The sequence below is a fragment of the Mytilus galloprovincialis genome, chromosome 3 (genome assembly GCF_965363235.1).
Source record: "Mytilus galloprovincialis chromosome 3, xbMytGall1.hap1.1, whole genome shotgun sequence".
Lineage (NCBI taxonomy): Eukaryota > Metazoa > Mollusca > Bivalvia > Mytilida > Mytilidae > Mytilus > Mytilus galloprovincialis.
In genome coordinates this window covers 26,488,993-26,516,351 of record NC_134840.1, presented here as the reverse complement: position 1 = coordinate 26,516,351, position 27,359 = coordinate 26,488,993, and the positions used below count along the sequence as shown (strand labels likewise).

The following is a 27,359-nucleotide window of genomic DNA, read 5'->3' as shown; positions in this document are numbered from 1 at the left end:
CCGTAAGATATGATTAATTTTATCCCACAGGAGCACAGGCACTTGTCTCAAAAAAAATTCCTATATACCTGTTATATTAAGGTATATAGGATTTTTTTGTTGTTGAGACAAGTGCCTGTGCACAGGAGATATTCTTTCCTATATCCGACAGGATTTAAATATCCCATAGGATATTAAAAATACCTTACGGGATAATGACTTTGTCCTATAGGATTTCATAAAATCCTTTATGATTTTAAAAAATCCTATGGAAGAAAAAAATATCCTAACAGGATTTTTTCACTGTTTTTCACTCAGCCAGTTACCGATCCGGCAGGCGAGTCTCATCATAGTATATATTTATTGTGTGATCTATCGCCAGAGGTACATTATAGCCAAATTTGATGACTATATTTCATTAGTTTACCAGTTTTTTTTTTTTTGTGTTTAGATTACAATAATGGAATTTTTGTAAATGTATTTATAGACTTGTGGGAATTTTCAAATAAACACACAGCTGATTCGTGAAAACGAAAGTAAAATAGGTGTTTCCTGAAAATTAATATTATGACGTAATTCTTCTCTCAACGACATTTTGTTCAAATAGAGAAGCTGGCTAAAGGTAGGTACAAGATGGCTTCTTGGTTAAAATTTTGAGAAGGGGTTGGACTTTTTCAACTCGTTAACATAAATAAAGAGGAGTCCGACTTGGCGATGTAAACGATACTCAACTTAGACGTGTTGAATTTTAACGAAATCGAAAATAATGTGTAGCTGTTATGATCTGTTATGTTTGCCTAACTTTACACTATAATAGAAATACAAAGGCCTGTATCAAATATATGCTGTATAGATATAACTGTACGTCAAATCAAGTGTCACAAAAATGATAAAATACAAAACGTAAGAGGTTTGGTATATTTCAACATTCATGTATCTCACCAAGGGACCTGGGGTCTCTATAAAGGGGAGTATCCAGCTATTTTAAAAGGGGTTTCAACTCACGATAAAAAGGGGATTCAGTACTGTGACTCATATGTCCCCATTCAAAATCCTTGTTCGTCAACAAAAAGGGGATTTGGACCTCCTGGATCCAACACTTGGATGGAGTTTACAGAAGAAAGAGTGATGGGCCACATCTATAGAAAAATTAACACAAAAAATAAAGAATTAAGAGGGACCGTAGCGGTAACCCGACGGTTCGATAGTTCGACCGTGCAATATTGTAAAGCAAAGTTTGTATCTGTTTCTGAGTAGCAATCTATCAATCTATTTTATTCGATCGTACTATCTCAATCATTATTTATTTTCTCGAGAGATCGGTTTTATTTTATAATACTTATCTGGATAGATACGTTACTAATACACACACACACATATGATAATAAAAGCAGTACAGGTAAAGTAAGATTCAAAAATCATTATTTGATCGATATGAAAATATTTATAACACATATAAATGACGGTATATAAAAGGGTCATACTTTAAACATCTTCTGTTTTTGTAAAAGGAAAATGGGGCACCCAGTCTCGATTCTTTTTCATAATGAAAGTTACGAAAAACTGATTAATAAACGAAACATTGTGAATAAAATTAATAACACAATTTTATTTTTTTTAAGGCGAAACAGAAAGTTTAGATAGGTAAAAAACTCTATAAAACATCAAATAATCAACTACAATAAATCGACTTAAGATTTTTTAACAGAGTATAAACTTTCCTTTAAGTGTACTTCTTGACGTTACTTGTTGCTAAAATTTTTATTTTCATTCGATAGTCACGGTGAGACCAAATCAACCGTATACATGCAAGCACATTCAATCACAGGGACTCGGTTAGCAGATTAAAATTTTGTAAATCAATGTTTTTAATTTATTTTTTATTATTTCCTGTCTATTTGCATTACTATATTAACGTATTTAACCTAGGTTGTTTCAGTATATGGATATGGATAGTAAACTGTACATTGCCAGAAAACAAAGAAATAGCGATGGCAACGTTAAATACGTTAATATACTTATTATAGTAATGCAAATAGACAGGAAATAATAAAAAATAAATTAAAAACATTGATTTACAAAATTTTAATCTGCTACCCGAGTCCCTGTGCATTCAATTACCAATCGCAATAATCAAACTAGTATGTATAAATACTATACAGAGGCGGATTTAGAGGGGGGCCCAGGGGGCCCGGGCCCCCCTTTTTGGGAAAAAAATTGGTTGCTTATATAGGGAATCACTGAAGTGTGACTGGAGTGGGCCCCCTCTTAGGTCAGTCAGTGGGCCCCCACTTATGAAAATTTCTGGATCCGCCACTGCTATACAAGTTGGCCTTTCTTGTAAATTCGAAAAGTTGTGTAAAAAAATTCATACGTTCAATTAAATAGATTAACTATTTTGGTTTAAACCCATTCAAACATTTAACATGCGTATTGTTGGTATATTTAACAAATGAGAAGAGAAATAACGGTGAATGGTTTTTAATTAAATGAATTAAAATGACAGAATACATACCATCATAGAGGTGGATTTAGAGGGGTGATCAGAGGGTCGGCCCCCTGTTATTGGAAACATTGATTGATTATAGAAGGAATCAATGAAGTATAAAGTCAGTGTCCCCTTTTATGAAAATGTCTCAGGCCAATGAAATGTGATTGACGGACCAATATCTGAATAACAACGACTCGAATTGCGGAAAAAATGGGGCACCTTCTAATAGCATCTTATTCTATTGTATTTGATATTTCGGATAACTGGTCTATCAAACTGTTGGACTATCAAACCGTCGTACTATTGAAGATCATTAAACTATCGTAATATATATAACCATTTGACTGTCGAGCGAAACCTAGAAAAATAGGATTAAAAAATAAGAACAGAAGGTATGAGGTGCTAAAATTTGAAGCATAGTGATAAGTATTAAAAATATAAAAAGGATAGAGAAAAAATAAATATAAAATTTAATTATGGTTAGGCTTTTTGGTATTTTATTTCACGTGTTTCCCTGTAGTAGTAACATATTACTAACATGACTAAGTGGTTATCACTACGTGCTCAAGTATATGCAGTGTAACAGATAATAGGTTTAAAAAGTCAATACGGATAAATTATTTTACAATAACATGTTCAGTATTAATGTTTAAAGGAGTAAATACATTTTAACTTGTTTGTATGATTTTACCTCTCTTTTAAAATGATAAGTTATCTTTGTAAATTTCGTGAATAATTCAGTAACTGTTGTACACTTTTATAATGATATGAACACACATGCACATAACATAATCCTTGTCATAAATATGTTTGTTGTTTCAGATAAAAATATTTTCTGAAAATGGCAGACAGGCCAAGGTAAGTTTATATGATGTATTGTGAAGTCTGATTGTTATTTATAGTCCGCTATAATTTATCAAAGGAATATGTAAACACATAAGTCGAAAACAAACTGTTAATCACATGACAAGAAACGAAAAACGACGAAAGGACAAACAACAGTACACAAAACACAATAAAGACTATAAACAACACGAATCCTATTCAAAATCGCGGATGATATCAGGTAGTGGTCTCAGTGGCGGATCCAGAGGGGGGTTCCGGGGGTGCGCACCCCCCCCTTTATTTTGGCCGATCAATGCATTTGAATCGGGACATATGTTTTGCACCCCCCCTTTGCCCTGGGCTAGCACCCCCCTTTCGAAAATTCCTGCATCCGCCACTGGTGGTCTGGAGAAAAGGAGATCCTGCTCCACATGTTATACCCGTCGTAGTATGATATAGACGTACTAAACTCAATGTATAATATACGTACGTCCTAAAGTTGTTTTTCGTTCTCTAATTTTACTTTGCCTCAACCAAATGAAATATAGACCTGAAATATATATAAACAAGGCTTATTAAAACAAAATACAGATCAAGTTTGGGGTGTCACTTAAACCATTCTACAGTTATGCCCCTTTACAAATGGAAAATTTGCTGATTTTTTTCGTTCCCTTTCTCTAACTTAGTTGTATTGAGTAAATAACGTGTTCAATGTATTACTAATAAATTCAACTGATCGGGCGGAGCTTACGTTTTAATTTGCATAAGGACATCTATTTGAAGATGTGTGTAATAAGGATATAGGCCTTAATAATCATGATTGATGTTTAATCAGCTATCAGTGTCCCAAACGGATATACAAATGAGCTGACTGTATGAATGATAATAGACGAATAACTGGACACTTCATTGATGAGTTTATCCCGATAGATGATGTGGTCTTAAAAACAAGCAAACTGGTTAATCCCCGCCAGGTCAAGTGAAATAAATCAAGTAATACACTATGATATAAATATACTAATCAATAAACATTAAAGAAACGATACACACGTTTGAATTGAAATTTATCATAAAATATAATAAATATGAAAAACTGTTTAATTATCCAATGAAAAACATTAATTTGCAAAGCAATTACATATTATGTTTAAAAGATCTGACCGAGTCGGAAAGTTAGAAAATACCGAGTTATTAAACCCTGGGGTCATGATTATTTTGCGGGAAATAATGACAAACGACGACTCTTTGTTTCGAAGATGAGAATTAAGTGTTCCGATATCTGCAAAGGCATTCAAAATATTAAGCAGACTAAGTTCAAGTTTTAAGTTCTAGTGTCGATTTCTGAATTTTTGGGTTAAATACGATTCCCAAAATTTCGCGTATTTTGGTTAAATCAATCATGGTTTTGATAAAAAAAAATACACTATGTAAATATTAGACCAATTGTGCAATTATTTACCTTGGTACATTGTATCCAATTTTATTATATATGTAAAATGCAGTCACTGTGCCTTGTATCGATTCTTTTGTTGACTAGTACATAACTACATACTGTATTTTCACAATGAAACACTAAGCGAAACAATTACCGAAATAATTTAAGTCTAATTTGTGTTCATATATGAATTAAATCACCATTGTCCCCCCCAAATTACAATGCACAATAAAGTCTCCGTAGCATTTACTTGGACGTCCATCGTAGTTTCAACACCAAAACGGTAATACATTTTAAATAGATTGTAGATTTACATCTAGGACCTTATTCCAATAAAAAAATATTAGTTTTAGCTTCGCACTTTCAGATGTAAGATACTACTACGTGTTTTTATATCCTTTTGTAATTTTTAATTATTTTATTTAGGGGCCGGGGAAGAGGTCGAGGTCCTTTGCGTGGACGAGGAGGACAAAGTCGAGATACTAATCGCCAAAATGAACATCGAGATGTCCCTTGGAAACTTTTGTTAGGATTTCGAAGACTACAGGAACTCAAGGATAAAGAACCTTACGAAGTTACTCTAACTCTATCAAAACGTAAACATGCTTTTAAAGAAGCTTTAAGTGAAGCAACTCATGAGAATAACATTGTAGCATTGTTCCTAAGATGTATAGCAAAGGCTAGTGAATGTGAAACATTGAGGGAAAGTATGATTGAAATATTTGTTATTTTGGAAAATTCATTATTCTTTAAATCATTACTCCCTGCTTATATCTTTAGTGCCATGACAGAAGCTTCGCACGACAGGCAAATGAACTACAAGCAACCCTTTCGGGATATACTAACAATAGTTAGAGACTTCAGACTGAAAATGCCTCAATCAATTGTGTCAGTTATGGGGTTAAATGCTATACTTGATACCACATTTAACTCACTGCGAAATAATTCTAGTGAAGTCGTAGATGATGAAATGTGGGAATCTTATCTGGAGTATAAAGAAGCACAAGAAGAATCACTCAAAAGAATGGCAACGAAAAAGACTAAAACGCGACAAGAGGTTGACAATGAAGAAGACCCACCAGACGATTTTCGTGAATTAACCATATTTCCAGGAAAGGTCGATGTGGAGATTAATGCTGAACCTTTTATTAGACGCAATAAGAAAACTGGAGGATATGAGAACACCGACCATTATCTAGATGTTCAGTTCCGTCTTTTACGTGAAGACTTCATTGGTCCGTTACGTGATGGCATAAAAGAGTATATTGAAGCTGTACATGCAACAGGAAAAGCTAAGCGATTGCAAGAACTAAGAATATATACCGATGTACAGATCATAAGTCCAGTTTGTAACAATAGTGGGCTTTGTCGTAGGATAAGTTTTCACTGTAAAGGAATGGATCGCGTACGATGGGAATCGAGCAAACGACTGATTTATGGTTCTCTTGTATGTTTATCATCTGACAATTTTCAGACATTACTTTTTGCAACCGTTGCAGATAGAGATTTGAAAAACATTCAAAAAGGGTTGGTTGATGTCAAGTTTGAGACTGATAACAGGACGATTGCTAATATTCCAGAAGACACAGTGTTTGTTATGGCAGAAACAACTGCTTACTTCGAAGCTTATAGGCATGTTCTACTAGGATTACAAAATGTGCCAAACGATGGTTTGCCATTTGAGAAGTACATTGTCAGATGTTTTACGGAGACAGCTTTGCCTGCTTACCTCCGGCGAAATCCTGAGGCGACGTTTGATTTACGGCCTCTAGTTGATGAAGACATGATTTTACGTGCGAAAAGAAACATAACTGGAAATCGAGAAGATACCCGAGAACCAATATACAACTTCAGTGTTAGGTCTGAGGAAGCTCACCGTGTCAAGGTCAACAATTTAAAAACGTGGCCAGCCCACGATCTATTTCACTTGGACATGTCTCAGTTTAGAGCTGTTCAAAATGCCCTTTCGAGAGAATTTGCCATTATTCAAGGGCCACCAGGAACTGGTAAAACTTACATTGGACTTAAAGTTGTTAAAGCACTTCTACATAACAGAAATTTGTGGAATACTAATCCTGACACTGGACAGGAAGATAATAGACCATTGCTTGTCGTCTGTTATACAAATCACGCACTAGACCAGTTTTTGGAAGGAATTTTAAGATTTTTCAAAGGCGACATTCTACGACTTGGTAGTCGCAGTTCTAGTGAGGTAATGAAGCAGCTGAACATCAGTAATATGCGGATGACAATGAGAAAGAAGAGGGAATTACCTCGAATTATTCATATGGAAAGAATGTCAACTAAACATACAATGAAAGCTCTTCAAGAAGAAATTAATAAAATATGCGAAAGAATTGAAATGGCAAGACGGGAATTACTACACGAAGATACTTTAGAAGCAGCTATGGGCAAATCTTTTACACGTCTCGTTTCTGGCTTCGAGTTCAGAATGTACCAGTATGGATATGAAATGCACAAATCGAAGAAGCAGTCAGCAATGTTGGAATGGCTTGGCTATGGCAACATTTTAACCGACGATCCTGCAGTAGAAGAGGAACAGGAAGTTCAAAACGAAAACAATATTGAGAATAATCAGGTTAATGACGGTAATCACATAAACAACGAAGAGAACCAAGATGATTTGATGGACGAGTTCATAAATGTCATCGATGAGTTAGATGCAGAAATGAACATGAGACAGCTTGACATTGAAGATTTGGAAAATGAAGAAGAAAACGATGCACTCGTTACAGAAATGCAACAAGCACTACACGATTTGGATGTACGAAAGCCAGTGATAGCATTAAATGTTTCTCAGTTAGATGCAGATGATAAAAAATCGAATGTATTTGAGCAATGGCAAATGACAAAAAAACAAAAGAAACAAATGAAAAAAACGCTCAGAAAAGAACTATCATCAAATGATCGTATGACTCGTGAAGAAGTTTCTCGCAATTTTGATATGTGGGAACTACGAAAACAAGACAGATGGCGCTTATATCGATTTTGGGTTAACGCATATTGCGATAGTCTCAAAGAGAAGATACGTGGAAAAGAGGACGAGTTTCAGTTAGCATGTGCAAAATATAATGAGGTTTTAATGCAAGAGGATAGGGAAATCATGCGACAGTCAACCGTAATTGGAATGACAACTACGTGTGCAGCAAGGTATCAGTCCGTGCTTCAGCAAATCAGACCCCGAATTGTTGTAGTCGAGGAGGCAGCAGAGGTACTTGAGGCGCATATTGTTAGTACACTTAGTAGAGGATGCGAACATGTAGTATTGATAGGAGATCACAAACAATTAAAACCGAGTCCTACTGTTTATAAACTAGCAACCAAATACAACTTAGAGCTTTCTTTGTTTGAGCGCATGATATGCAACAACATGGCATATGACTGTCTCCAATTTCAGCATCGAATGAGACCAGATATATCAAAAATGTTGCGTAAAATATACCCAGAACTGAAAGATGATGATGCGGTTAAAGGATATCAAGATGTCAAAGGTATATCAAGCAATGTATTTTTCATCGATCACACAAATGAAGAAACTTCTGAAGATGATTTAAAGAGTCACTCAAACGACCATGAAGCAGATTATATTGTCGCTCTGTGTAGATACCTTTTGTTGCAAGGATACGAGCGAGAACAGATAACCGTCTTGACTCTTTATTCTGGTCAGTTATTTGCTCTTAGGAAGAGAATGCCAAAATCCTTATATGAAGGCGTAAGAGTAACTGTTGTTGACAATTTTCAAGGAGAAGAAAATGACATTATTTTGTTGTCTTTAGTTCGCAGTAATGAAGATGGGAAAATTGGATTTTTAAGCATAGAAAATAGAGTTTGCGTTGCACTTTCTAGAGCAAAAATAGGACTCTACGTCATTGGGAATTTTACATTGATGGCAAATAAAAGTAAATTATGGTGTTCTATCGCTGATCATGCCAGAAGAAACATGTTTCTTGGAGAAGCCTTGCCGCTTTATTGTCAAAACCATCAAAATGAAAACGGACTTCTTGCTACAGAACCATCAGATTTCAAGAAGGCACCTGAAGGTGGATGTATGAAACCATGCGAATATCGTCTTCCATGTGGTCATACCTGTGCTAGAGCTTGTCATACATACGATCGTGATCACGAGGAATATGAATGCAATAAACCATGCACTAAAATACTCTGTGAAAGAAATCACAGATGCTCTCGGAGATGCAATCAAGAATGCGGAAAATGTCATGAATGGGTTGATAAGGTGCTTCCAAAATGCGGACACACAGAAGCAGTGATGTGTTATATAGATCCAGTAAAATGGAAATGTACATCAAAATGTTTTGCCAGCCTGCCTTGTGGTCATCCATGTCGCAATCTTTGTGGAGAAGCACATACAGAGTATTGTACGATGAAAGTGGTAAAAACATGGAGCTGTGGGCATTCGGAAAAAATCAGTTGTTACAAGAAAAGTGCAGCAATCTGCACTAAGAAGTGCGGACAGGAACTTGAGTGTGGTCATATCTGTAAGGGTACATGTGGGGATTGTTTCCAAGGAAGGCTTCATTTGTCTTGTAGAGAAGAATGTAATCGACCTTTGGTATGTGAACATCCTTGCCAGGATCGCTGTTCTAACTGTCCACCATGTATTCGTCAGTGTGAGAATCGTTGCAAACACAGCTATTGTGGCAAAAAATGTGGACAACTTTGCGTGCCATGTGCAGAACTTTGTGAATGGCAATGTAGACACCATAGATGCGAGAAAATATGCAGTGAACCATGCGAAAGACCTCGCTGTAATAAACCATGCAAGAAATTGTTAGAATGTAAACACCAGTGTATTGGACTATGTGGGGAACCGTGTCCTAATTTTTGTAAGATATGTCATGCTGACATTGTGACAGAAGTCTTCCTTGGAAGCGAGGACGAACCAGATGCACGATATGTCCAATTGGAGGATTGTGAACACCTTTTTGAATCTTCTGACTTAGATCGATGGATGGACATGATTGATGAAGGAAACAACGACACAGCCATAAAATTAAAAGAATGCCCAAGATGCAAAACAGCTATCCGTCGTAATTTGCGATATGGTAACATAATTAAACAAGCACTTCGGGATATTGAATCTGTAAAGAGAAGAATGTTGGGTGACGATGTAAGAAAGTCTCAAATGGAAAAATCCATATCTAGAGGAGTTATTACTTTACCTTTGCAAGAACAGCGAAAAATCCGGGAATATCATTCAGATTTAACTAAAGGTCCTTTTGACGAAAACACACTTTCAGCAATTGAAAATCAAATTAACATTGTTAGCGATGTGAATGGTTTGAAAGCAAAGTTTGAAAAGGATAGAGGCTCTGTGTACTACAGAGAAATGTATGACAAAGGTATTGAACATTTGGATAATTGTTATGAATTTACTCTTAGAAAGAGAAGATACTTTACTGTCCAAGAAACCAATGATCTCAATGCAGAACTAGATCGTTTACAAAGACTCCGTATTTTCCTCAAATATAAGGAAAGAAGAAGAGAAATGGAGACTGTTTTACCAAGGGAGCTGAGTCTCGATTTTATCACAATAGAAGAGTACCTGACTAAAGGGACATTTACAAATAACAGAAAGATGCTTGTTGACAAAACACTCGAAGCATTAAAGAAGGCATTGCCATTGTCTGGATTAGCTATTACTGACAAGGAACGGAAAGATATTGTATCGGCGATTGGCTTAGGAAAAGGTCATTGGTTCAAATGTCCAAATGGTATGTATATCCATAAGGTTACGTTTAGTATTTCCAAATTCAAAAAGAAATTTTATAATGCCTTAAAATAATTATTCTGACGTTAAATGATCAAAATAACACTGTATGAGTTTTGTTTATCCAAACGGGTTTCTGGATTTACTTTCTTCAAATTGCACAGAAAAATTACAAAATCTCAAACGAAATTGAAATGTAACGGGAAGTTTTTACTGATAAACATTTTTTCTTTTAACATCTCGAAATTCACATGAATTCAAATCGAAAAGTTTGGAATTTCAAATAATTGATATTTTCAGTCAAAATATCAAAACTCGTGAAAGTTATTCTCATTAACATCCATCAAATAAACAAGACAATATCAAAGCGTAAATTAAAGTGAATGTTCGATGGAGAAAAAAGACTTACATTTATCATTCAGTCAAGAAAAAATGTAGTGAAGTGTGACAAAAACTAAAAAAAAAAACAAACCTTACAGTTCATAAGATATTAAATAGAAAACATGATTCAAAAAGCTTATCCTCAAGATCAAATTCGATGATGATCTCATGGACGACAAACGTACGATCGTTTTAAGTAATGTTATTAAGGCCGTAACCTATAGTTGATTAAATCCACGTCACTTGGACTCTGATGGATACCGCATCTCCTTATTTTTATTTATTGACAATGATTGAATGCTACGTTATAAGATCAAGTAATTATGAGCATTCCCGGCATACGGTACTGTATACAATATTATATAGTGTTGTTAAATAGATGAAGTGCAAATATTCAAGTCATTCAAATATACAAATAAAGCATTCAAATATACAAATAAAGTTAAGCGATGTGTTTTTTATACGACCGCAAAAATTGAAAAATTTTTGTTCGTATATTGGTATCACGTTGGCGTCGTCCTCGTCCGTAGTCGTCGTCGTCGTCGTCGTCCGAAGACATTTGGTTTTCGCACTCTAACTTTAGTAAAAGTTAATAGAAATCTATGAAATTTAAACACAAGGTTAATGACCATAAAAGGAAGGTTGGGATAGATTTTGGGTGTTTTGGTCCCAACAGTTTAGGAATTAGGGGCCAAAAAGGGCCCAAATAAGCATTTTTCTTGGTTTTCGCACAGTACTTTAGAATAAGTTAACATAAATCTATGAAATTTTAACATAAGGTCTATGACCACAAAAGGAAGGTTGTGATTGATTTTGGGAGTTTAAGTCCCAACAGTTTAGAAATTAGGGGCCAAAAACAGGTCCCAAATAAGCATTTTTTTGGTTTTTGCACAATAACTTTAGTATAAGTTAATAGAAACATATGAAATTTTAACACAAGGTTTATGACAACAACGGAAGGTTTGGATTGATTTTGGGAGTTTTGGTCACAACGAATTAGGTGCCAAAAGGGTCCAAAGTTAAACTTAGTTTGATTTTAACAAAAATTGAATTCTTAGGGTTCTTTGATATGCTGAATCTAAACATGTACTTAGTTTTTAGCTCACCTGGCCCAAAGGGCCAAGTGAGTTTTTCTCATAACTTGGCGTCCGTCGTCCGTCGTCGTCGTCCGTCGTTAACTTTTACAATAATCTTCTTCTCTGAAACTACTGGGCCAAATTTAACCAAACTTGGCCACAATCATCATTGGAGTATCTAGTTTTAAAAATGTGTCCGGTGATCCCGCTGTCCAACCAAGATGGCCGCTATGGCTAAAATTAGAACATAGTGGTAAAATGCAGTTTTTGGCTTATAACTTAAAAACCAAATCTGACAAGGTAAAATTGTTTATCATGTCAAGATCTATCTGCCCTGAAATTTTCAGATGAATCAAACAACCCGTTATTGGGTTGCTGCCCCTAAATTAGTAATTTTAGGGAAATTTTACTGTTTTTGGTTATTATCTTGAATATTATTATAGATAGAGATAAACTGTAAACAGCAATAATGTTCAGCAAAGTAAGATTTACAAATAAGTTAGCATGACCAAAATGGTCAGTTGACCCCTAGGCCTGTAGGAGTTATTGCTCTTTATAGTCAATTTTTAACCATTTTTCGTAAATCTTAGTAATCTTTTACAAAAATCTTCTCCTCTGAAACTACTTGGCCAAATTAATCCAAACTTCGCAACAATCATCATTGGGGTATCTAGTTTACAAAATATGTCCGGTGACCCGGTCATCCAACCAAGATGGCCGCCATGGCTAAAAATAGAACATACGGGTAAAATGCAGTTTTGGGCTTATAACTCAAAAACCAAAGCATTTAGAGCAAATCTGACATGGGGGTAAAATTGTTTATCAGGTCAAAATCTATCTGCCCTGAAATTTTCAGATGAATCGGACAACCCGTTGTTGGGTTGCTGCCCCTAAATTGATTATTTTAAGGAAATTTTACTGTTTTTGGTTATTATCTTGAATATTATTATAGATAGAGATAAACTTTAAACAGCAATAATGTACAGCAAAGTAAGATTTACAAATAAGTCAACATGACTGAAATGGTCAATTGACCCCTAAGTAGTTATTGTCCTTTATGGTCAATTTTTAACAATTTTTGAAAAATTTGTTAATTTTTACTAACATTTTCCACTGAAACTACTGGGCCAAGTTCATAATAGATAGAGATAACTGTAAGCAGCAAGAATGTTCAGTAAAGTAAGACGTACAAACACATCACCATCACCAAAACACAATTTTGTCATGAATCCATCTGCTTCCTTTGTTTAATATTCACATAGACCAAGGTGAGCGACACAGGCTCATTAGAACCTCTAGTTAATGTTTAGGACCGGTTATCAAATTGGTCCACATTGAGGTCTAAAGGGTCCAAAATTGAACTTTATTTGATTTCATCAAAAATTGAATTCTTGGGGTTCTTTGATATGATGAATCTAACCATGTATTTAGATTTTGGATATTGGAATACCACAAAGGAATGGTAAGAATTGTCTTTGGGAGTTATTGCTCAAACCGTTAAGGAATAAGGTGCAAAAAAGGGGAGAAAGTGTTTCCAGGTTAATGGACAATTACTTAAGTACAAAACATAATTTAAAAGCGGTATAAGGTTGGTAATTGAAACTCATTTTAATAGCTCACCTAAACTGCTCTTAAATTATGTATATTGGAAATTTGCCAAAAACTTTGTTATTAATAATTCCATTGGAAATTTGCCAAAAACTTTAGTTTAATGAACTTCATTGGAAATTTGCCAATATAAAATGATGCATTGGAGTTATCTTTCTTTGTCCAGAATAGTAGTCAAATCAACTTAAATCATGACTGTATGACATTTTATATTTTATGATGTATTTAAATGAGTAGTTATTGTTGAAAACTCCATTAGAAATTTGAATTGAGATCATTTTTGGAATGAGGGAAAGGGGAGGTGAACAAAAATTGGTGGGGTTCAATTTTTTCTATTTCAGATTTCAGAAATGAAAAAGAAAATTTCTTCAAATATCTAAGCATTAATATTATCAACAGCATAGTGAATTGCTCAAAAGCAAAAAAAAACATTTTAAGTTGAATTAGACCACATTCATTCTGTGTCAGAAACCTATGCTGTGTCAACTATTTAATCACAATCCAAATTCAGAGCTGTATCCAGTTTGAATGTTGTGTCCATACTAGCCCCAACCGTTCAGGGTTCGACCTCCTCGATCGTATAAAGCTGCGCCCTGCGAATCATCTGGTTAGTAACTGAAATTTCAAATTGCAATTTTTGTTACTCCTCTAATCGATTTTTGTATAGGATATGCTTAATCTACCACATATTTCATTAGTTAATTTTTCTTGGGATGCGTAAAAATAGCCGTCTTTCATTCGGAACGTCTGTTTTAATCTATTATCTGGACGTTACTTTTTGGCTCTTATGAAGGTGGCTGTTGTGAACGTTAAATATCGCGGCAGTACCTTTTTGTAAACGTAACGTCGTTCCCGGCAAATTTGACAGTTGCCGATTTAACGTTACGAAATTCCGCCAACATGTGGCGTTCAAATAACATCTTTGTTTTCTAGCTTGTTATGAATCCTACATTTCTTTAGTTACTTGTATTTACATGCTTTATATCGTTGAATCGGTGTCGAGACGTACGAAATCATGCTTGCTTTCTTTATAATTCATATGTATGTACGTACTGACAGTTATTTACATGATTTAACCTTGACCGGCAACGGACTATATTCTTACACGCAAGGATAAGGCGTGCTAAGTCTTATAAAAACCGGATTTTTCTGATAACGAAACGAATTTGAACCAAGCTTGAAAGGATACAAGAGGTAATAACGCATTCACGAAAAACACATTCAAACGTTTTAACATATTGTATTTCATTTACTTGTATTTATTATTATTGACAATAATAATCTCTGATACTTTTAAAAGTTGTTTAGTCATTATTTAATATCCAGAAACCAAAGATATTGTTTTTTAAATTAAAGATTGGCAACAATCTTTACACTGGTGGCAGCGAATTTAGTTTTCTTTCTTAAGAAAATTTTAAGAATCTACGTGAATATTTTATTAGGCACGCATTTGTTAAGTACATACATTGTTTTTGTCTATATTTTATGATATTTGGTTACACATAAAAAAAACCTAAGCATAAAAAAAGACACTTCAACGAAGGCTGAGAAATAGATAGTACAGTTGGTGAATATAATTAAATTATAGTATATATTTAAGTAATTTTAAATTCAACAAGGATAAATTCTAATCCAAGTTGAAATAAAATAATATAGTTAGTTAAAATCTATATCAACAAGGATAAATTCTAATCCAAGTTGAAAAAGATAAAATATAATAGTTCTTGGAATCTATATCAACAAGGATAAATTCTAATCCAAGTTGAAAAAGATAAAATATAATAGTTCTCAGAATCTATATCAACAAGGATAAATACTAATCCAAGTTGAAAAGGATATAATATAATAGATAGTCAGAATCTATATCAACAAGGATAAATTCTAATCCAAGTTGAAAAGGTCATAATTTAAAATTTAATATATATCAACAAGGATAAATATAAATCCAAGTTGAAATTAAATAGTTCAGGGGTACAATTCAACAAAGATAAATTTTAATCTAAGTTGAAAGTTTAAATATAGTAAAAGTAAATACCATATTCAACCAGGATAAATTCTAATCCAAGTTGAGTTTAAATTTAGAAGTCTATTTTAACAAGGATAAATCTGAATCCAAGTTAAATATTAAGACCATAATAATTCAAATAGGTCCAGACCGTCCAGTAATTATATTTATAGTCTATTTCAAAGTTAATATTTAATAGTCTATTTCAAAAGTTTTCTTTTACAACAAGGATAAATATAAATCTAAGTTGTAAATATAATAATATTTGGAAAAGGTCAAAGTTGAAAAATTTATAGTCTATTTCAAATTTGTTATTTATATAGTCTATTTCACAAAATAAGGATATATTCATAATTTAAAAGGTGTTTATAAAGTAAGACATAGGAAATTGTTTTTCTATTTCAACAAGGATAAAAAGTAATCTAAGTTGAATAATTCTGAAAAACTACAAGATTAACAAGGATAAAGTTTAATCCAAGTTGATTAGTAAATTGAAACTCTTGATTTCATTTAGCAATTAAAGTAAAATGTATAATTTAAGAGACAGATCTCGAATACCACAGGGGTCCAATTCACTTAGTAGGGGAATTACCACATTAGCTAGTCCAATTATTCCCACTTGGTCTGTTGCATCTACAAATATTGATACCTGCTCATTTGGGGATGTCACGTCTCATAATTATTTAGCCTCAAACCAGGCTATTAGTTTAAACCAGGGGGAAATAAATACAAGCACCAGGCCATTTAGTAGTACTGCGAGTAATATTCAAAGGGAAGTAAGCACAAACCCATTTCTTTTCCCAACTCAAAGTAAGAGTGATAGTGCTATAGCGACTATAACAAGAGAAAAATCATGTGAGAGTGATGAAATAATAAAGATGAGACAAGAATTAGAGGTATTAAGAAATGAAAACCTTCAGAAATCATATGAGAGTGAAGAAATGGTAAAGATGAGACAAGAGTTAGAGGCATTAAGAAATTTTAAGAACCTTCAGATGAAGAATAATGCTCAACATTTCACTGAGAGTAAATCTGACCCTGTTATCAGCAGTCAAAATAGTTATGAAACCCAGCAACGTTCAACAAACTCCTGTAATAATATAAGATTGCCAGAGACCCAGCAACGTTCCACAAACTGCTGCAATAGTATAACATTGCCAGAGACCCAGCAACGTCCAACCTACTCCTATAATAACACAACATTGCCAGACACCCAGCAACGTTCTACACATACATACATGGATACAGCATTGTCAGAAACCCAGCCACAACCACCATATGCCTATGCAAATACGACAATACCTGAGATCCAGCATCGTCCAAACTATTCTTGTACGAGTACAATCATGCCTGAAATCCAGCAACATCCAGACTACCAGCAGTATCCAAACAATTCCTCAGTATCAAACTGGTTACCTAGGCAACAGTATGGCAGACCACAGCAACAATATGGCAGACCACAGCAACAGTACCATAATATTGAAAACTCCAAGATAGACAATGGGAGAAGAAACAGAGTGCCATTTTACAACGGCAGAGATCCATGGAGTGCCTACTTTATGCAATTCGAGCTCATTGCAGAGATAAACAGATGGGATACTGATACTAAAGCCATCGAATTAGTAACAGCACTTAAAGATGAGGCAATGGTTTATGCTTCCTACCTCTCACCAGAGACTAAAAGATCTTTCTTTGGGCTATGTGCAGCTATGTCTAATAGATTTGGTGACCATGGTTATCCAGAGACGTATAGACAAGAATTGCATACATTAAGGAAACAGGGCAAAGAAAACATCCATGAATATGCTTCCAGAGTAGAAATGCTAGTCAGACGGTCATTTCCAACTATTGACGTAGCCACTCACAGTACATTGAGTGTAGAGTACATGCTAAGGGGATTACCCGACCAGAGCATTGCTATAGAATTACTGACAAAGAGAATTACCAGTATGACTGAAGCTATCCACCAGGTGACTCTGTATGAAACATATAAAAGAGGAAATAAAGATAGAAACATCCGTCAGCTGAGTATGCAGGAAACTGTTGATTTTGATGAAGGTGAAGATGATATCGAAATAAGGAAAGTTGGCGGGAAAAGATATGTAACTGAGGAGAGGCTTACACAATTTGAAAGAGGGATCACTCAGTCATTAGGGGAGATAATTCAGAAGGAAATGACAAAATTTAACAAACCAAATGTTAACCAAGGTTATAGGCAAAACCAGCCGTATAACAAAGACAATAGAACAAAAACAAGAACCACAAGATGTTTTAATTGCAACGAAGAAGGGCATTACATCAAAGACTGTAAAAAACCAAAGAAAAATAAAAGCAGTACAGAAAACAGAGATTTTTCCAACAGCAATGAGACACAAGATGATTCTTTAAACTAATAAGGGCTGAGACTGTCGACCAAGTATCAGCCATTGATAAAATTATTGAAGTTAAGGATATAACTACCAGGAATGGACCATGTGGAGATGAATTTGATGCATTGACTCATGATCTGAGCTTGAATTTGTTGTTTGAGGGATTTGATGAATTACAGAAGAGTACACCTAGTGATGTAATTGGCAGTGCTGAACCGAGTCAGGCAATAGAGAAAAATATCGTCATTGATCGGGTGAGGGCAGCTACCATTACTGTTCCTTTGGTCATTAACAAGGTTGAAACCAAGGCAGTTATTGACACTGGAGCGGAGGTGACAGTTTTGAGTGAGGAACTGTATTCTAAAATTCCAAAAGACATGCGACCAGAACTGAAGAAGGCAACAAGGAATTTAGTGGTTGCAGAGGCTGGGAAGCATATGACAACAAGGGGAATAGCACAGATAGAGATGAAACTAGGAAATGAGATTTTCACATGGCCCATGTATGTAGCCCCCATTGGAGACAGCGTATTGTTAGGATGTGACCCGATTGATGAAAAGGACATAACTATCAACTGCAAGAGGGGACTCCAATTAAATGGTGAGTGGATAGAATGCCAAACCACAAGACAAATAGATGGTATAGCTAGAGTTAGGATAAAAGAAGCAATTACCATACCAGCCAATTCTGAGATAATTATTGCTGGAGAGGGTTATGACACAGAAGGATTGTCCAGCCGGTATTCTATACTTGAACCAGTTGTTGAAGATAGTAGAAAAATTATGGTAGCAAGTACGCATGCAGACATGTGTGAATATATAGGAAATATTACAAGTGAAAGTTATAAGGGTAATCAGACGGACAAGGTCGATGTCCAAATGTTGCCTGAACTTTTGCAACATGTTACAGAAGATAATTTAAGTGTTACAGATGAAAATGTTCCAGATACTGAAGAAATTGTAAATGTTATAGTTACAGAAGACGATGGAAACATGTTCTGTCAGGAGGAAAAGATAAGTCAACTGAAAGAAGCTTTACATAAAACAGATTTAGACCAAACTACGAATGAATTTGAGAATGAGAAACATGTAACTCGAGATACACAAAAAGATTGGAGGAAACGGAAGAAAAGAGAAAAAGTTGACACAGAAGCGAACACAGAAGGAGCAAAGAACAGAAGAGGAAAAAAAAGACGAACCAATAATACAGTGAAGTTGTTGGAAAAGAAGACGTTGAAAATTAAAAAAAAACAACATTTATTTATATTGAAAAGACACAAAACTAGACATTTGTTGATATTATTTATATGCATATTGTTTTGTATGCCGTTTGTACAATTTTATCATTATGTATACGTGTCATAGATCGTGGTAGGTTATTCGTGATTTAGACAAAAACAAATTTTCTTAATTTTAATATTCTATTGAGACAGCAGGTGCTTGTTTTAATTTTGTTCGATTGTATATAATGATTTAATCTTTCGTAGTTATTTAAATTTCGAGACGAAATTCTATTTTTGACGGAGGGCAGTGTTGTGAACGTTAAATATCGCGGCAGTACCTTTTTGTAAACGTAACGTCGTTCCCGGCAAATTTGACAGTTGCCGATTTAACGTTACGAAATTCCGCCAACATGTGGCGTTCGAATAACATCTTTGTTTTCTAGCTTGTTATGAATCCTACATTTCTTTAGTTACTTGTATTTACATGCTTTATATCGTTGAATCGGTGTCGAGACGTACGAAATCATGCTTGCTTTCTTTATAATTCATATGTATGTACGTACTGACAGTTATTTACATGATTTAACCTTGACCGGCAACGGACTATATTCTTACACGCAAGGATAAGGCGTGCTAAGTCTTATAAAAACCGGATTTTTCTGATAACGAAACGAATTTGAACCAAGCTTGAAAGGATACAAGAGGTAATAACGCATTCACGAAAAACACATTCAAACGTTTTAACATATTGTATTTCATTTACTTGTATTTATTATTATTGACAATAATAATCTCTGATACTTTTAAAAGTTGTTTAGTCATTATTTAATATCCAGAAACCAAAGATATTGTTTTTTAAATTAAAGATTGGCAACAATCTTTACAGTGGCTATTTCTTAATCTAAATGTTTCTATGTATGCGCACACACTTTAGATATATAAACATTTTTTTTATAAGAAAAGATTATATTTTAGGTCATGTTTATGCCATTGGTGATTGTGGGGGAGCAAATCAACATGGAATTTGTCCTGAATGCAAGTCTCAAATCGGGGGGATGGGTCATTTAGTGACTGGAAATACCACTGCCCTTGAAATGACCAGTTAAGGTATTAAACAGTATTTGAATGTTGTTTGTGAAGGCATGATACATTTGTTTGACAATCGTTAAAATAGCTTCTTTCTTAATATTAAGTAAATGCAATTTATAATCAGTCTTTCGTTATAAAGAAGGGAAACGTTGAAGAGCTATACACAAGAGAGGACTTAAATAAACTAGCCAAATCCATATAAGGACACCCGTCAGCTTTGCCTGAGGAAGTTCAACCCATAATTCTGAAAATTCATAAATTTATAAACGGACAATTATAAGTTAGGTTAAGCCAAATGATTTTAAAATATCATAAAATACAATTGCCATAACTTATAGAAGTTGTGATTTATTATATATACTTCTACATCCCATGAGTTGATTTTGATATAGAAATAACTTATTAAACATTTCCCGTTATTATGCCCATGCTAAGATTGCCCTTTTACTCGTATTACAGACTAGGGGAATAGCTCTGGTAGCATGGATGGAGGCGATTACATACGGACACATAAAAACACGTCAGCTTCCATTTCTACATTTTAATCAGACAAAGATGACGTCACAAACATAAATACAAAAGGGGAACATCTCTCTCTCACTCGTGTGTGATTTATAGATATGCAGCCAAGTTTGGTAGGAATTCGAACGCTGAATCCTTTGCTAACTAAACATGGAGTGTCACTAGCTTGTTGATGGTTGCGTTGGAAACGTCACAGGCCAATAATTCTAAGGCTACAGTATTTTCCCAGTTGTACTCTAAATTTGTGACCTTTTTCAATGACAACTTACCTTATATCAAGGGCATTCAGAAAACAACAATTAATCAATCAAAAGACTTATATTGAAATGTTTTTATCTCAATTCTTGATTTTATAAGATCAACAAAGTCAGTGAAAGACATTTTTTTACACCAGCACGGTATTAGGCTTAAAAAGGGGGGGGGCGCTCAGAAACATTTTGATTTACATTTTACAGCACGTGCTTTTGACACTGTCATATTTACATGTGCCTGCTTCAAACCTGGAACCTGTAATCGAGCAGTTATCGATATTGTTTTGTATCATGTGTTGTGTTTCATTTTCAATTTTTCTCACATTCATCATCTTAGAGTCTTGTAAAGTTGACTAAATTGTTTGGGATTTACTTATTGTAAAAGGCAGACGATGACTTAAGGATGTTTGCGCCTCTATTTTTTGAATTTTTGCCAGATTTTTGGAATCTTCTGGGTTTATCCATGTATTGCCATTAACAAGTTTTGCTCGCTAACCCCTACTTTTCTTTTTATAATTTTATTACATAAAATGTAAAAAGAATTTTTTCTAAGTCTTATAAAATCCTTGTTATTTTTTCATAGTTTTTGAAACAAAAAAGTGTTAATGTTAAAAATATGATTCTATAATTTTCAATGGCTTATATCTCGAAAACAAGCACACGGAGCCTCCACTTTTTCTGCTTTTTAGCTCACCTGGCCCAGTGAGCTTTTCTCATCACTTGACGTCCGGCGTCCGTCGTCGTCGTCGTCCGTCGTCGTCCTGCATTAACTTTTACAATAATCTTCTCCTCTGAAACTACTGGGCCAAATTTAACCAAACTTGGCCACAATCATCATTGGGGTATCTAGTTTAAAAAGTGTGTCCGATGACCCGGCCAACCAACCAAGATGGCCGCCATGGCTAAAAATAGAACAATGGGGTAAAATGCAGTTTTTGGCTTATAACTCAAAAACCAAAGCATTTAGAGCAAATCTGACGTGGATAATATTGTTCACCAGGTCAAGATCTATCTGCCCTGAAATTTTCAAATGAATCGGACATTTCGTTGTTTGGTTGCTGCCCCTGAAATGGTAATTTTAAGGAAATTTTGCTGTTTTTGGTTATTATCTTGAATATTATTATAGATAGAGATAAACTGTGAACAGCAATAATGTTCAGCAAAGTAAGATCTACAAATAAGTCAACATGACCAAAATGGTCAGTTGAACACTTTAGGAGTTATTGCCCTTTATAGTCAATTTTTAACCATTTTTCGTAAATCTTAGTAATCTTTTAGAAAAATCTTCTCCTCTGAAACTACTTGGCCAAATTTAACCAAACTTGGCCATAATCATCATTGGGGTATCTAGTTGAAAAAATGTGTCCGGTAACTCGGCTAACAAACCAAGATGGCCCCATAGCTAAAAATAGAACATGGGGGGTAAAATGCAGTTTTTGGCTTATAACTCAAAAACCAAAGCATTAAGCGCAAATCTGACAGGAAGTAAAATTGTTGATCAGGTCACGATCTATCGGCCCTGGAATTTTCAGATGAATCGGATAATCGGTTGTTAGGTTGCTGCCCCTGAATTGGTAATTTTAATTTCTAATTTTTTAATTTTTTTTAATTTAATTTATTTATTACACACATTATACTTTCCAGTATTCAAATAACTGTTTTGTACACTACTTTGTTATGTTTTCACTGAAACGTAGCATTGAGGTGTATTTTCCGGAATTTGCCGAGTATCACCGGAATGCCATGAGATAACGTTACGGAAAGGCATGTGATAACAATCGAAGCATGTGATAAACTTTTCATATCAGCCCGCTAAGCACCAATTCGAAAAATAAATGGAAAATACTTTTAATTTAATGCTATTATCAAACGGTAAAAATCATGTTATTTAGTCTAAGTATATGATAAATATTATTTCAGTGCGTTCATTATGAAATTTGCTAAAAGTTATATGTGAACAATCATTGTGATACTTAGCTATTTGATTACGGCATTGTTTATTAAACCCTTATTTGATTAGTTTTGCTTCCAAAACTAATTGAGAAATTTGTAAGATGTTACCAAAAACAACTTGAATTTAAGCAAAGGTCTTAAAACTGCTTATTTACATACAATACTACTAAGAAGTAAAATCACAAAAGTACTGATCTCCGAGGCCAGTTCAAAACAGAAAGTCTCTTATTAAATGGTAAAATCAAATGATAAAACACACAAAACGAATAAATAAGAACTGTCATATTTCTGACTCAGTACTGGCATTTTCAAGTTTTGAAAATGGTTGATTGAACCTGGTTTTATAGCGCTTAACCTCTCACGTGTATGACAGTCTCATCAAATTCTGTCATATTTACAACAGTTTTGAAAATGGTGGATTGAACCTGGTTTTATAGCGCTTAACCTCTCACGTGTATGACAGTCTCATCAAATTCTGTCATATTTACAACAATGCGTGAAAAAAAAACAGACATAATAGGTAAAATTGTAAAAATATGGGTACAGCAGTCTAATATTAATACTAATCGGTACTAAATAAATATTGATATAACAAAAACACCGCTATGATATTTTAAAAGTATCGCATTGTTTATTTATGTATTTAAGAAAAACACAGCACTTCACATTTTACACGGACATAAACTTTAGCTTCTAACTAACTTCTGAATGTATATTTAGACTTAATTGTTATTTATAATTGAACAATAAGTTTTAAAGTTAGTATTTTCTTATTTTTTTTAAATAATAAATTCATTCAGAAAATCATAAATATTCTGTTCTATTAGGTTCGGCGTAAAATATTAAATCAGAAGTAACTACATCACGTTTTTGTTAAATGGGATGATATATATCCCCTTGTTCAACTTGAAGTCTGTCCAAAATCAGTTGCTTATCTCTAACTTGAGTTTGCGTCAACAAAAAATTATGAAACTGATGTGTATACAATGTTTTATATGAAAAATTTTATTTAGTTCGAATAGGGGTGGCGTTACTTTTACCGTTCTTGAATTGTGTTCCTTTATAACGTTATATGCAAGTGAGGGCAACATCTATGTACCATTTATTCATTCTCCATTTCTTTACAATCGAAGTTCAATTGTTTACGCACGACGACTAGCGTACAAAATCATAAGGGCCTACTTCGATTCGTCCAACTCGGGTTAACTCTAGTTGAAAGGTCAGTGCTAATGCGCATGTGCGCAACCGTTCCGAATAGAAGTAAAAACTCTTACATCGAGTTGACTATTATAATGGAGGTGAAAAAAAATGTTTTTTGCTGAGCATTAAAATAAAAAAAAATATTACATAGTGTTTCACAAAGAAAAGTCCTGATCCTGTTTGCTTTTGAAAAATAGTTTGTTAGTGAGTTAAAAAAAATTGAAACTTTGAAAAATCGTTCAAAGAAAACAATTAATTTCTATTTTATGTCCAACCACCACCGACAGCTGATAATAAACTCATCATAGATACCAGGAATAAAATTTAACATTTACACCAGACGCGCGTATCGTCTACAAAAGACTCATCAGTGACGCTCGTATAAAAATAGTCCGAGATTACTCTGACGTCCAACGGCTGTTTTGTCAGACAAGCTTGGGCCGTGGGACGTCAGAGCTCGTCCCATATCAAAAAGTAGATATTTGCCCACCCAAAATAGATGCGCTGCTTCGTCGCTTCTGGTGCCGACTGACGGCCTTGGAATTATATAAATCGGGCATCAATCTGTTCATTTTTCATTTATCTTTTCATTTATGTAAGGTGACCTACCTGCCAACTTTTATTTTTCCATATTTTAACAGTTTTCACAGAGACCCATCGATTTCTGCATTTTGACTTTCACTTTCAAATGGACGTCAAGTTACGAGAGAGTTCGTGGCCTCGAGACTCAAATATGCAAATTTTGTAGGAGATCGAAGTTAACATTTAGTAGCCAACTACGATTTTTCACCACTTTACAGGAGATCGGTATTAAGCATTTAGTTCCGACCACGAGAACAATCGGAAGCTCTCGGACATTTAGATAACTTGCATCGTAAATGAACGAGGTGTTACATTATGATCATTTGCATAAATCATCACTGTTTTCTCGTGGTCACGTGATAATCTTTGAAAATGAAAGGCAAAATGCAGAAATCGTTGGGTCTCTGTGAAAACTGTTAAAATATGGAAAAATAAAAGTTGGCAGGTAGGTGAAACTTACATAAATGAAAAGATAAATGAAAAATGAACAGATTGATGCCCGATTTATATAATTCCAAGGCCGTCAGTCGGCACCAGAAGCGACGAAGCAGCGCATCTATTTTGGGTGGGCAAATATCACTTTTTGATATGGGACGAGCTCTGACGTCCCACGGCCCCAGCTTGTCTGGCAAAACAGCCGTTGGACGTCAGAGTAATCTCGGACTAGTATAAAAAATGTTATAAAAGGTCAAATAAAGTACGAAGTTGAAAAGATTTGAGGACCAAATATACACATGAACAATATTGGCTGATCCTGAAATTCGGGCAATAATAAATTCCCCTTGTCAGCTTTATTCTTCGGCTGTATTTTGTCAAATACAAGTTTATTTGTATCACTTTTATTTGTTGCAACTACTTGACGCCATCTTGAAACTCGACTAAACCTGCCCCGACCCAGGGTTGATGTCGAGTTAACTCGGGTAGGTTCAAAAGGTCAAACTCGGGGGGTTCGGTTGTCAGTCGAGTAAACTCGATAGACTCTACTAACCCGAGTTGGACGAATCGAAGTAGGCCCTTGCTTAAGTATCTCTAGAGAGTTAATTTCCAACCATAGTGCTGATACTTCTGATTGATATTTACTTTCCAAGGGTACTAGTAACACTAGTCTAGAAGTCATCACTTTTGTGTTGTTCTATAATATAATTGACAGTAAATCTACTGTTTATAAAACTGAATAGTTCGAAAAATTTATTATGATATTCCAGGAATATATTACTGTAGCTGTATTTGGCAAAACCTTCTCGGAGTTTTTGCCATTAATTTGCATTAATTCGAGACTATTTGATGAGTCTTTTGTAGACGAAACATGCTTCTGGCGAACAAAATTATAAATCGTGTATCTTTAAAAAGTTTTTAAGCGTGTCATACAAGACCGTTTCTACTTATCAATTTAGTTTTTCATGGGATGTTCACAACACGCATTGGCTTTGTCATATCCCCCAAAGGCTGAATGTATTGGAATCACATAATAAAACGGCTAGATTTATAATTAATTGTTTGCTTGTATACTTTCGTCTATACACCTTTTTTAATAAAGGGATAGCATATAGATTCAGTCATAAGAAAAGAGAATACTAGAATGTTGATAAAAGTTTTTATGAATATATTTACAACAAAATGAAATATAACTGTATACAGCAACCAATAAAGAAAAAGGCAGATTTATTGTATTCGTATTTACCGTAGAAAGATAACTTAGTATTATACTGACATTTTCTTTATGCAGGACACGTATATTGTATTGCTGATTGTGGAGGTGCTACTGTGGAAAGTAAATGTCCAGATTGTGGGTCCGCAGTTGGAGGTTCTGGACATACGCTGAGACAAGATAATAGATTTGCACCAGAAATGGACGGGGCTAGTAATCCTGCTTGGTCAGAACAAGCCAACATGGGCAATTACGACCCATTTCAGATCAGATTTTAATTTATTTGAATGACATGCCATGTCATGGTTTTTTGTTTGTATTTAATGCTATATTAAGTTATTTTGAGTGATTTTCTCATCTTATTTATCAAGATTTTCAATGAATATAATATTTTAATCATGTACGAAATTATAATTGCTTTAGATTTAGAAGTCAATACAAGGATTTTATAAAAGATCTTTATAAAAAATGCAACAGGATTAATGTACATGTATCAGTAATCTATAACTCATAAATGGTTTTTTTTTAATTTATATTCGAAATTTGCTTTGTTTAAGAATTATACACGTACTTTTGTATTGTTCAAATAGTGTTTTTTTTTTAAGATTGTCTCATATTTAATTGTATAAGAACTTTCCATCAATATAAGCAAATATAACAGTATATTATGTGTAAGTCGTAATAATAATCTATCAAATAGTTGAATCAGCAAGATAAAAGATTGACACAAGTTTTTAAATATATTTAAAAGCGACTTCTCGTGAAACATTTTTTACTGGTATGTTATTTCAATTTTGATTAATGATTCAGAATTCTCTTGATTTTTTTTTCTTCAATTTCCTATATTTTACAGCAAGAACATGCATGTTTATTACTATAAATTAATTTAAAAGACACTTAATTTCGAACTAGTATGAAATACGAAAATGATGATTCATGACTATTTGAATAAAAAGAAATGTTTAGAACATGAA

General features: G+C 34.2%; 1 protein-coding gene across 2 annotated transcripts; it reads left to right on the top strand.

Annotated features, from left to right (window-relative positions):
* The first annotated feature begins 510 nt into the window (after window positions 1-510).
* LOC143067559 (NFX1-type zinc finger-containing protein 1-like) lies at window positions 511-27,359 on the top strand. Of its 2 annotated transcripts, XM_076240901.1 has the most exons (5): window positions 511-601; window positions 3,293-3,328; window positions 5,157-10,483; window positions 20,116-20,247; window positions 26,464-27,359. In XM_076240901.1, exons 2-4 carry the CDS (start codon window positions 3,312-3,314, stop codon window positions 20,244-20,246), a joined length of 5,475 nt encoding a protein of 1,824 aa, XP_076097016.1. In that variant the 5' UTR covers window positions 511-601; window positions 3,293-3,311; the 3' UTR covers window position 20,247; window positions 26,464-27,359. The 2 variants fall into 2 exon arrangements, with proteins under 2 accessions (XP_076097016.1, XP_076097015.1); XM_076240900.1 differs by lacking the exon at window positions 20,116-20,247.

Coding starts and splice junctions, on each gene's coding strand:
- LOC143067559 (XM_076240900.1), top strand. Junction 10,484..26,463: donor TTGGTTCAAATGTCCAAATG/GTATGTATATCC, acceptor TTCTTTATGCAG/GACACGTATATTGTATTGCT.